Below are 12,890 nucleotides of genomic sequence, written 5' to 3'. Positions count from 1 at the left end.
GTGGGATAAGATCGTGGTTGTGCTTCTCGACTAATTTTTTAACCCTCCAAGTCAAAGTTTTTGTTGTCAAAATACACCGCAAGCATGGCTTCACAACCAGTGCGAGTTTGCGCTCTATGCTCCCTCTTCCTACTCGAACTAGATATGTATTTCTCGGCTCTCTTTCCTTCCTTGCTGCAAAAAAAACCTCCTTCTACGTTGTGTTCCATCTTTTCCACATGCTGTATTACCCTTGCAAACTACAAACCCAAGACACCTCGCATAACGTACATACAAGTTATAAGCTGCATCCGATGTTTCAAAGGTCTAGTTTATAATATCATCGCCCGTCACAAACACACACTTACAACTACTGCCACCGCAATCACAAGTGCAGTTAACATTTTTTTCCACACCAGTCATCATGCAATCTTCAACGTTGTCTTGTGAATTGAGTGGTTCCGAGTCAACATCCATTGCACCCTAATGAGAAAAAATAAACAAAAGGCAATAAATAAGAGTTTTCAATTAAAAGCTATTAGTATTAATTAGTTAAAACCTTTGAAAGTGATTGACTATTACTCGTTGTGATAATTCTTTGCTCCAATCCATTAGATGAAATAAAGAATAAGTAGCAAACGAAGTAGCAAAAATACTTGGTCCTATCAAATGCAAAGAATATGCAAGCTAAGCTAGTGAATAAAGGGTGATGCTTAAAAATGATGCTTAAAAATGTATTTAACTGAAATTTATCTTTTTAAAATAATCAAACAAACATACCTAAAATATATATCTTCTTTATTCAAATGTTGTTCCAAGAAGTCCTGAGAGAATGCAAAGCTAAATTAAAACAGTAAATACAGAAAGTAACATTCCAAAGAGAGATAACAAGTATATCAATACTCAATACTCAATACTCTTAATTGTTATTATCATATTCCACAACATATGCTATAATGTACAAATACTTTGTTTCTGTTCAAATATCTATACCGTAGGCGAATTTTCATCATATACTATTAAATTAAACTTCCTAATTGTAACTATAGTTTTGATGAAATGGTTGTATTTACATATTGCTATTTGTGCAAAACGGAAGGCCAGACTAGCTAGCATTAATTCTCTTACAAGAAACTAGTATAACTTAGAAAACAACAATGATAAAGCCATGGAGAGATTCTATAGTTCCTACTAAATAAAACAATTATATCAAAACTAAAGGTGAATTTTCAGTATTAAGAAATCAACTATCTTTCTTAAATCTCCAATTCAATTATGCCAGTAATCCAAATGGTTGACTTACTACGCAATGAACAAGTGCAGAAATAGAAGGAAAGATGAAGAGGTACTAAAGGGCAGAAAAAGAGTTAGTTTTCTTGTTCCTACGATTATGAGCACATGCTAATGCTACAAAAATCCTTTTGCTGGTTCAAATTACCATTTTCCTTCTCAGTTCTGATAAAGAACATTGACAATTGAGAAAGATGATCAACACAGCAGAGCCACAAAACACACAACAGCACACCAGAACCTAGAACCCAGAACTAACAGTAGCAGCGACAGCACAACCAGAAAATTAATAACAGCACAAAATTAATACTACCAACAGCATTTCGCATTCAGCATTCAGCAACAAAAATTATCATTCAGCAACAAACAACATTTGATTTGATTTTCATTTTTAGCATTCAGCAACAATCATTACAAAACAGTAACAAGTAATCCCTAATCACACTAAACCTGAAATCAATAAAGCTATACACAAATTTCAATAGTGATTTGATTTATATTTTTAGCAGCAGAAAGAAAATTTCAACAAAAATTTCATGAATTAAAAAAAGAGCAACAACACAAAATCAATTATTTGATTTTCCATTAGTCCATTCACAATTTCACATTCCAAAATCAGCAACAGAGCATAAAAGGAAGAGAAGAACCGAAGAAGTGAAAGCATTGCCGTTAACCTTCGACGGAGACATGGACGGTGACTGGTGAGACGACAACGAATGGCGACACAGTGGCAAGCTGCTCCAAGTTCGAGAGAAGCCAGGGAGGACGGGAACAGGAGAAGGAGGACGCCGAGCTGCAAGAGAGGATGCAAAGGCGCCGACAGTACGGACGGCGGCGGCACTGCGACAAAACTGTTGCAGGGAGAACTTAGGGTTTTGGTTGGGTGAGTTTGAACTTGGCCTCAGAGTTCAGGCCTTCAAGGGGATAATGATTCACGAATTGGGGGTGGGGTGGGTGTTGGGGGATGGTTGCGTTGTTTTTTTCTTTTTAAAAAATAATGAAGCGACGCCGTTTTAAAAGAATCGGTCGGTTTATTATCGATTTTTAGCGGTTTAGAGATTTCCAGTTGGAAAGTGGACCGGAGCATTTTTCACACCGGTTCTCAGTTGAACCGGTTCGACTGGCCAGTCCGATCCAATTTTTAGAACATTGATTATTATTATAAAAAATCGGTTTTATTTTGGTTAGTTAAAAAATTCAAAAAAAAAAAACGATTCATTAAAACGTCCAATAATATGACGACATGTAAGCGTCTTTACAAAAAGACTTTTTATGCATCTTTTTTTGGTGAACAACCAAGAGAAAAAAACAAAAGAGCAGGAAAAAAAAGAAAAGAAATCAGGTTCTTAACAGCAAGAAAGGACAAACCACCTCTGTCGGCTGGTGCCAAAGGTGAACTTCATCAACCCCGCTACCTCCAGATCCTATCTTTGCCAACCGATCTGTCACGACATTAGCTTCTCTCGGGATAACCTCAAAACGAATATCTTAAACTCTTCTTAACTTCAAATCAAAGATCAGTTGTATCACTTCTTTTTCAAGATGCCAGAGTAGAACTTGCCAACCAATCACTAGCTCAAAAGCTGTTGCATAATCTGTCTCACAGACAACAAGCTTAAGACCCGCCTCCCAAGCCCAAGCCAAATCTTTCCATATACTCCACAACTCCATCTTGATGACACTAGATCCAAAGGAATTTTCTGAGCATCTCATTACCCATTGACTGGAGCTATCGCGAATTACCCACCCAAAACCAGCACAATCATCCCCCAAGCTCACACTCCCATCACAATTTAACTTTCAAACACCATGTTTTGGCAGAGACCAAGACAGAGGTTTTAATCTCTGGACGCAACACACTCGATTCTGAGTTGTATATTCAAAATCCACCATCCACATGCGAGCCTTGTAACTTTTTATGCATCTTTTATGGGAGAAATATAAAAATAATATAAATTTTATTTTTAAAAAATCTAAAAAAGCGTAACTTATTACTCTGGTGGTAGATACATCCACCAAAGTCACCAAAAAAAAAAAAGATACATCCACCAAGCACTCGTGGTCAGAAACCCGTCCTCCTCCTTGTGTGGACACTATCCCACATATCTTGGCTTCACATTATATAATCCTCCTCTGTTCTCTTATCATTTGTTTCATCCTTCAACTCTTTTCCCGTTGCTAATAACTAACAACACAAGTACACACAACTCACACCGTCACACAAGATGGTCGCTATGTTCCTCTCTTCAATAACTCCTCTCTTTGAAAACCTTAACCATTACTACACCAACAACAACACCACACCCTTCCTCATAATTGCTTTCACCGTCATCTCCACACTAACATGGCTCCTCTTCCTCAGGCCCAACATGGCCCACCGCAACCTCCCACCAGGCCCACCGGGCCTCCCCATCTTCGGCAACCTCCTCTCCCTTGACCCAGACCTCCACACCTACTTCTTATCCCTGGCCCATACCTACGGCCCAATCTTCAAGATCCAGCTCGGCAGCAAGCTAGGCATCGTCATAACCTCTCCTTCGATGGTCCGCGAAGTCCTCAAGGAACACGACTCCGTTTTCGCCAACCGCGACGTCCCTGCCGCTGGAAGAGCCGCCACCTACGGCGGAGCTGACATCGCATGGGCACCATACGGCCCCGAGTGGCGTATGCTGAGAAAAGTATGCGTCCTCAAGATGCTGAGCAACAACACTCTCGACTCCGTCTACGAGCTCCGCCGGAATGAGGTCCGAAAAATGGTCGGGTTCTTGCACGATCGGGTCGGTTCAGAGGTGAACGTTGGGGAGCAAGTGTTCCTAACTGTGCTGAATGTGATAACGGAGATGATGTGGGGAGGGGCGGTGGAGGGGCAGGAGAGGGAGGGATTGGGGGCGGAATTCAGGGAAGTGGTGGCGGAGATGACGCACCTACTTGGGAAGCCGAACGTGTCGGATTTTTTTCCCGCGTTGGCACGGTTTGATTTACAGCGGGTGGAGAAGCAGATGCACGCGCTGGTGCCGCGGTTCGATGGGATCTTCGAGAGGAAGATTGGCGAGAGGGTGAAAGAAGGGAACAAGAAGAGCAATGATTTCTTGCAGTTTCTGTTGAACTTGAGGGAGGAAGCTGACTCCAAGACTCCACTCACCATGGTTCAGCTCAAGGCATTACTCATGGTATGTTTTCTTCCTTTATAAGGCCTATGTCTCTTATATGCATGAACAACATATTTGATGAAATCGTAATTGATGATATCTGACAAGATTTAGATAGAGTTGAAAAAGATTAAAATTTCCTCAGCTCAAACCATATATATATATATATCCAAAAATATGTATATAAAAAATTAATTATATTACATGTATATCAAAATTAGTTATTAATATAAAATATATATTTAAATATAAATATACATTAAAAATAAATTAAACAACACATATATTTATACATAATTGTTTTAATAAATTCAAAAATAAAACTTACTCAATATTTACAAAGAGTAAGTAATTATTAGTAAATTAATATTTTAAATCAGTTCTTAAACAAATTGTTGGTTTATATAAAAAGATTGATATGAAAATTTTAAATTTTTTGTGAATTGTTAATGTTTTATTAAATAATGATAGAGATTAATTTGTTTAATTTTTTGTTAAAATTTAATGTGAAGATTAATATATTTAAGAAAATAAAACAATTAAATACTAATTTAATAATTAAAATTTGTTGAAAATTAATTTTTAGGTCTAAAAAATTTTTAGCAACGGAATTAGGATATTACTCTTACTAGTAAAAGGTCATTATTGGATGACTATGACTTATTTCGGTACCATAGCCATTGTAATCCCTTGTACCTTATTGGGTACGGTTGCACTTTTGGCCTTATAAAGATATTTTAGGGCTATTCAATGCTAAGTAAGGGAAAACAAGATTAAATTAAGTATTTGTTGAACGAGAAAACTTTTCATTTTACAACCAGATCATCAAATCCTTACTTGGATGCAATAAAAATCATATAGGTTATTATTTGCTTTTTCTTCAACAAAGAGTCTTCAACTAAATATTAGCTAATTTTGGAAATTTTGTACGGCTATTAACAGGACATGGTGGTGGGTGGATCTGACACATCCGCTAACACAATCGAATTTGCTATGGCTGAAATGATAAAAAATTCAGAGGTAATGAAGAAAGTCCAAGAAGAACTAGAAGCAGTGGTTGGCAGAGACAACATGGTAGAAGAATCACACATTCACAAGCTACCTTACTTGTGTGCAGTAATGAAAGAAACCCTTCGATTGCACCCAGCACTTCCACTCTTAATCCCTCACCGCCCCAGTGAAACCACCACCATCGGAGGATACACAGTTCCAAAGGATTCTCGCGTGTTCGTGAACGTGTGGGCCATACACAGAGACCCTTCTATTTGGGACAATCCACTTGAGTTTGATCCTACTAGGTTCTTAAGGGATGATGATGGTGGTGCCAACAAATGGGATTTTAGTGGCAGTGACTTCACGTATTTCCCATTTGGTTCCGGAAGAAGAATATGTGCTGGGATCGCAATGGCTGAAAGGACAGTTCTGTATTTTCTTGCCACCCTTGTGCATTCCTTTGACTGGAGGGTAATTGATGGTGAAAAACTTGATATATCAGAAAAGTTTGGTATTGTTCTTAAGAAGAAGACACCTTTAGTTGTTATTCCCAAGTTACGACTATCTAATTTAGGTCTTTATAAGTAGAATTAATTATTCACGTAATTAATGATCAATATTCGAATGATGAACACTTATATGCAGTTATTTTCATGCAAAATTCATCTATAGTTAAAAATTGTTAGATGATAATTTAATCAAATTTATTAAATCGTCTAAAAATTTTTAAATATCTTTGTATAAAAACAAATATATATACTATTTCCATAAAATCTGTATCCTATACACTCAAATACTATTCTCTACCGCTATTTGATGTATGTTGTTCAATTGTCAAGTCTTTTTTATCATCAACGTCATGGACAAAAGTACAGACTTCAGTCACTTTGAATTGTATCCTTGTTGTTAAGTAGCACATCATCTAATTTATCAAAATAAAATTTTACCATGGATTAATTGGTAGTTTGTGGCTATAGCGGTACATTTGGCAATAATAATGAGAGATTAATTGATGATGGATCAGTAAGATAACGAGACATACATTTTCCTTTCCCACATGATGGTTTTATTTTCATTTAGCTTAGTTGTATAACCATTAAATAGAATCACTATAGAGTAGGGTATTCAAATCCAAACCGATTCAAATTAACCTACTCATTTAATTCAATTCAAATCGAAAACTGATTAAAATCGCAATAATTCAAATTTGATTGGATTCTATATTTTACAAACCGTTGGATCGGATCGGATTTCGGATCTACTTTTTTTAACCGATCCAATTCAATCCAAACCGCACAATGTGCTATAATATTATTATTTTATTATTATATTTACAATTATACTTATAACATGTTCAATTTTTTATACATTTTTATATTATTCATGTATTATTTTTATTTAATAAATATTTTATGTTCAAAATGTTATTTATTTACTTCGTTTAACTAACCTATAATTTTATTTCTATCGTTATGTTATCGTTGGCGTTTTAAGATATTATTGAGACTTGTTATGTCATTGTTGATTATTTAAAATTTGCTTTTGAAACTTGTTATATGTATTTAATTTTTTAATTTATAAACCGCAAATCAAATCCAATCCAAACCTCTTGAAATTCGATCGGATCAGATCGAATTTTTTTTTAAAAAGCATCCAATCCAAATCGCACCGCAAGTAAAATTAGTGTTCGGATCGGATGAGTTTTTGACTCAAAACCGATCCAAACCGCACTGCGAACACCCCTCCTATAGAGAAAGAGATTGGTTGGCCATTGATGAGTTATACTACCAACTGAAAATAATTATTAGTAATGAAAAATATTACACTATAAGAAAAATGTTGAGTAGCATCAAATTTACTGTTGCAAGTGAGCAGCGAATTTACTAATAGATTTAACAATAAATTCGTTGGGTAAAACATTTATCGGAGGATTCGGGTTTTTAATTTGACAGTAAATTTGTCGGTAATAGTTGAAGGAAAAAAACAAATTGGCACGATAATTACCGTCAAATCTAGGATCGAATTTTTCTAAAAGTAAACCTAATTAGTGGAACGCTGCATTTTGATCACTCGCTAATTCGTTACCGGCGGATTTGGTAAATCCAACAATAATTTTGTCCTAATTAAATTCGAATCAAAAACCCTCTCCTCCTCATTTTGAATTACAGTCTCAGTCTCCTTACTCTCTCGTCTCTCACTAGCTTTCTCTTTAACCGTCTTGTCTCTCCCATCTTCGGCAGCCTCCTCTCCCCCTCATTTTGAATTAGACACTCTATCGCTCTCTCATCTCTCACTCTCTCTCTCTAACCCTCTCGTCTCTCCCATCTCTGGCACCAGCCCCTTCTCTAGCGAGCTTTGACGCAACTTCGGCAGTGAGCGTCCTGCATCAATGACATCAGAAGGAATAACCACGGTGAGCGTCCTGCATCTGCCTCCTACACCACCAAGAACAGCATCAATGTCACAGTCGTCAAAAGCACTCCTCGTCATTTCAGGTATTCGTTTTTCATTTATATTTTTTCATTTTTAGGTTTTATTGTTTTCTCTTTATATTGTCTATTATTTTCTGTTAAGGTGTTCCTCTTAACACGGTTTTAATTAATGGGTTGTTAAGATTAGGGATCTTTGAACTTGGTTTTCACCTGATTCCTGTTGTTCTTGTCAAGGTTCTTTATTAGTGTTTGTTGCAGATTGTGAAAGGTTTACGGTGAAAATGTCAATGAATAATAATCTACGTGTCCTTTTCATGGTCAAAAGTGTCCTTATCTCTCAGTATATGTTGATAAGATTTTCTCGGATAAGAGCTAAGAAGTCCCAATAGGTCCATTGATGAGCGGATATGTTATACGCTTTCTGACATCATTTTCATATAGTTTTTAGTGTGTGTTTCTTTAGTTTTTATTAAGTTTTTATAGGTTTTAGTGTTAAATTCACATTTTGGATTCTACTATGAGTTTTTGTATTTTTGTACAATTTCAGGTAATTTCTAGCTGAAATTGAGGAGCTGGAGCAAAAGTCTGATTCAGAGACAAATAAAGCACTGCAGATGTTGTCCGGATCTGACCTCCTTGCACTTAGAAGAGCTTTTCTAGAGCTACAGAAGTCCAAATGGAGCTTTCTCAATGGCTATGAAAAGCTGACTTCCAAAGCTTCCTAGAAATGTATAATAGTTTATACTTAATTACTTCGGATTAGAAGGCTCAAAACTGGTGTCCAACGCCAGCTTCCTGCCCCCTTCCAGTCATCCAGTGCCCAAAGAGCAGAGTCCAGCGTCCAAATGTCCAGAGAGGACCCCCTAGCTAGCATTTCACGCCCTAGGAACCTCATAGCACGTGGATCTTGTAAGAACCAGAGTTTTTCACATAAAACCATTTTGATAAAATAATAAGTTTTTAGTGCCCGGAGTAGATTCAAAATTTAGAAGTCTTAATTTGAAAATATAAATATAAAATTTGATTCCAGTGAATTTTTTTTGAGTTGGAAAATGTACCTTCTTCGAAAAGTTTTCGTAAAAATGCGTACTAGCGCTTAAGCTGGCCCCGTACCGGCTCTAGTCTGTCCAGTACTGCATATTTTAGAAAATAAGATTTTTGAAAATTGATGTATTGTTTCAAAAGGACAAAAATAATTTAGAATTAAAAATCGGGCACTAATCTTAAAGGTTTTGGCCTAAAGTGGGGCCAAACGGGCTAAAACTGCTAACGAGTTGGATTGGGCCCAAACCAGGCCCAAGGTCCAACATACATGTATGTGTGTGTGTGTATGTATATGTGTGTTTTAATGAGTTTTAAACTCATTTTGAAGGGAAAAGAGAGAGAGAGAGAGAGAGAGAGAGAGAGAGAGAGAGAGAGAGAGAGAGAGAACTCAGATAGGTGATGGTGGGGGGTGAAACCCCATTGTCACTATTCACCTCTACCTTTCGGGAGCCATAACTTGAGTTATGGAGCTCCGATTGATGAGCCGTTTGCAACCACATGAAGCTCTTATCGAACTCTTCATTTTTATCTAAGAAATCCTGGTAAGAAATCGCGTCTTAATCCCCAGTTTCCTGCCCTAACTTCTGCATTTTTGGGGGGTTTGATTTTTGAGTAGATTTTGTGGTTTTGCTTGTTTAGGTAATCTCTAGTAGCGGATAATTGTTGGATTTTACCCCTCATCTCGTTGTGTAAGGTAAGGTTTCACTAAACCCTTGTGTTTAGTTGTTTTTGTAAACCATGGGTTTGATGTTTTTATGTTATGTGATGTTAGATTGAGTTTTGGTGTTTGTTGGAGTTGGTTGAGGCTTTGGATCGAGCTTGGTGGCTTCGTTTTGGTGTTTGGTGCGTTTGGGAATCGGTCAAGGTATAGTTTCGGTTTTCTTTATGTAATATGTAATGTTTCTGGACACTTAGCCTAGTTAACCTTAAGATATGATTGAATTAAATACATGGTGGATTGAATTATGTATGTGTCATGTGAATTGTGATGAAAATTTTATGATTTGTATATGTTAGAGTTTGATTATGATGTTGATGAGAAAATTGATGATTGGTGTTGTTGATAGGGATTGATTGATGTTGTAGTGGTGTTGTGTGGAAAGAATTGGAATAATGATAATGATTATATGATTTGATGATGATTTTTGGTAGTTTAATGATAATGAAGGTTGATGATGAATGTGAGACTTATTGTTGTTGATGAGGGTTTGTTGATATGGTTGATGATTGATGATGAATATTAATGTTGTTGGTAACTGGAGATGAGTGTTTAAGGAGTTGATAAATTGAGATATTAAATGTTGAGATTTGTTATGGTTGTTGAGAGTTGTTGGTAGTATTGATGATTAATTAACGATGATTAATGAGAATGTTATTCCTGAATGAGTATAGTTATGGGTATTTATGATGATTTTGGATGTGGTTGAATAAAGATTATGATGTGTGATGATATATGTTGATGATGATTTTCTTGTTTTGAATCTTGTGGTTGATGTTGATATTAAATGGAGGTTGAGGAATTTGGATGTGGTTTTAGGTGGAATTTAGAGTCCGAATGAGGAGAGTATTAAATGGTTTAATGACTGAGAAGGTCTTGTGATTGATAAAATGGTTGGGTTGTCATTAGTATGAATGTTGGGTTGTTTTGGTATAGTTAAGAATGGGTTTGAGTTAGTCTTGATTTGAGAGTTGTGGAAAAGTTGAGGTTTTGAGGTTTTTGGTAAAAACAGATTTTTGGTGAACTTTGACGGATCATAACTTAAGCCTCAGTTTTCAAAACTTGATGGAAATTACTTTAAATTAAATTCATGAAAACATCTTTAAATTGATATAAAGTTTGTAAAATTTGGATTTTTGTAGAGGAAGTTATGAGCATTCAAAGTTTGGTGTCGAAATTTGAAATTCTGCAAAGTTGAAGAATTTTGTGATTTCTGGTATGTGCGCACGCACAGCCTTGTGCCTACGTACACCCCTGTGATTTTTTCGAACCTGTGCGCACACACACATTGAGAGGTGCACTCTGTTGAGGGTGTTCGCACGTCTTGTGCGGATGAACAAAGTTAAAATTTTTACTACCTGTGCGTACGCACGCCTCTATGCGTACGCACACATTTGAAAACTTTCTTGGGCGTGCGCACGCACAGCCCTATGCGTACGCACATGCCCTGTTTTTCAAACTAAATTCTTGTTTTCAACTATTTCACCTTCCCAACAAGCTTGTACACTTCTGAGACACCATTTTAAGACTCTTTAGCATATTTTCGGGCATCAAAACATGGGAAAGGTCCTAGGAGATTTAATTCGGGTTTTACTCTGAAAAGTTAGCAGACTGAGGTTTTTGGTGTATTGAGCATGATTTTGGTTGAAAGAGAAGGAGGAGTAGTGAACTTGGTGATTGCTGGTAATGAGTTGAGAAATCGATGAACTAATGAGTTCGGAATGAAATTAAGAACGGATGATGGGTATTATGAGTTGATGGATTTTGAAAGAAAGTGTGTCAGGCACTATATCATTGGAATGTTGAGAATTGATAATTGAAAGTGATTTGAGATAAAAAAAAATGGTGATGACTGGTGACAATTTGAGGTCGATGGATAGTGGTTGAGATGAGTCGAGGACTCAGAGTTGTAATGGTGAAATTATTGGATTATATGAGAGTGTGCAAGGCCTATATTCCTAGTGTAGCAGATTCCTCTGCTGCATGAGTATATGATGTTGAGAGTATGCCAGGCACTATATTCTTGGGTTAAGTGTGGTGGGATTTCAAAGAGGAATGATGATCTTGTTGAATGTTGAGAGTGTGCCAGGCACTATATCCTTCGGTTAAGGATGATGGTGTGCAGGGCACTATATCCCTGGGAAAGAATTATGATTGATAATCTTTTCTGCTGTAAGAGTGTGTCAGGCACTATATCCTTGAGTTACGCATGCAAGTGTGTCCGGCACTATATCCGTGGGTTAATAGAGTGTGCCCGACACTATATCCGTGGGCGTGGCAGAAAAGCTACATCCGAAAGGATGTGTCGGGTTGGCATTTACAGACCGACAAGTGATATCACGAGCCAATATGACAGGTATTCATCATATGCATCTTTTATGTGCTTGTTTGCTTTAATTACTTGAGTTTGCTTAATTGTATAATATGCTTACTTGCTTCTTGAATTAATTGTGATATATGATTATTAACTGTGTATTACTTGTTTGCTTTAATTGTGATTGTCTGGTATTGAGGAGGTTAGGTAGGTGGTGGCGATGGGATCGTACAGAGGTTAGGTTGGCGAAGGCTAGGGGATACAGCGGTGTGGTTAGTATTAGTTATAACTCCTCTAAGTTAGATAACCCGGTTTATGGTTTAAGTTTATTTATTTATTTATTTGTTTATTTTATTTCGTTAAGCTTGAATACCCATATTTGATGTGAAGTTTCTAGGATTGCCTTTGGCGTCCTGAAGCATTACATCTTACATATTAGGCACTGTTACCATACTGAGAACCTCCAGTTCTCATACCATATGTTGTTATTTTTCAGACGCCAGTTAAAAATCCACCTCAGTGAGATTGCAGATATGGTGACAGAGTGCAGTATGGTTCCTCCTTGGTTTATTTCTATTTTACTTTGTTATAGTTACTCTCACATCTCTTTGTATATTTATCTTTATGGGCTTAGAGGCTTACTTGAGAGATAAGTTGTATATGCTGTTTTAACTCCAAAACTCTGTATTTTCTATATGTAACTGGTCGGCTTAAACTCCGCAAACTGCGGCTAGTTCCCTATGATTATTATGCTCTTATATCTCTATATGTTATATTTTGTTGCATCTATATCTTGTGTCTTGTGCGTTAGCTTCGTGTGAACGATTCACGCTTTTGTAATTCTATTTTTGAGCTTAATCCTTCATCGGATTTCTAGAATATATTATTTCCTTATATATAAATATTTATAAGCCTTAGAATCGTCGTAACCCTTGATTAACATTTGCTTTACGGCTAGAGGTAAAGCTTAG

The 12,890-nt window shown here is 36.6% G+C and overlaps 1 protein-coding gene across 1 annotated transcript; it reads left to right on the top strand.

Moving 5' to 3' along the window:
- The first annotated feature begins 3,414 nt into the window (after nt 1–3,414).
- Nucleotides 3,415–6,072, top strand: LOC107487983 (flavonoid 3'-monooxygenase CYP75B137). Its single transcript, XM_016108684.3, has 2 exons — nt 3,415–4,439; nt 5,361–6,072. The coding sequence occupies exons 1-2, from the start codon at nt 3,495–3,497 to the stop codon at nt 5,997–5,999; spliced, it is 1,584 nt and encodes a 527-aa protein (XP_015964170.1). The 5' UTR covers nt 3,415–3,494; the 3' UTR covers nt 6,000–6,072.
- Nucleotides 6,073–12,890: the final 6,818 nt, after the last annotated feature.

This window comes from Arachis duranensis, chromosome 1 (assembly GCF_000817695.3).
Source record: "Arachis duranensis cultivar V14167 chromosome 1, aradu.V14167.gnm2.J7QH, whole genome shotgun sequence".
Classification (NCBI taxonomy): Eukaryota; Viridiplantae; Streptophyta; class Magnoliopsida; order Fabales; family Fabaceae; genus Arachis; species Arachis duranensis.
The sequence above is the reverse complement of the archived record's forward strand: the minus strand, read 5'-3'. Positions and strand labels throughout refer to the sequence as shown.

Excerpts from the sequence above, each read along its gene's own strand:
- LOC107487983 (XM_016108684.3), top strand. The coding sequence starts at position 3,495 with ATGGTCGCTATGTTCCTCTCTTCAATAACTCCTCTCTTTGAAAACCTT. Across the intron at positions 4,440-5,360 it reads AGCTCAAGGCATTACTCATG|GACATGGTGGTGGGTGGATC; the intron begins GTATGTTTTCTT and ends GGCTATTAACAG.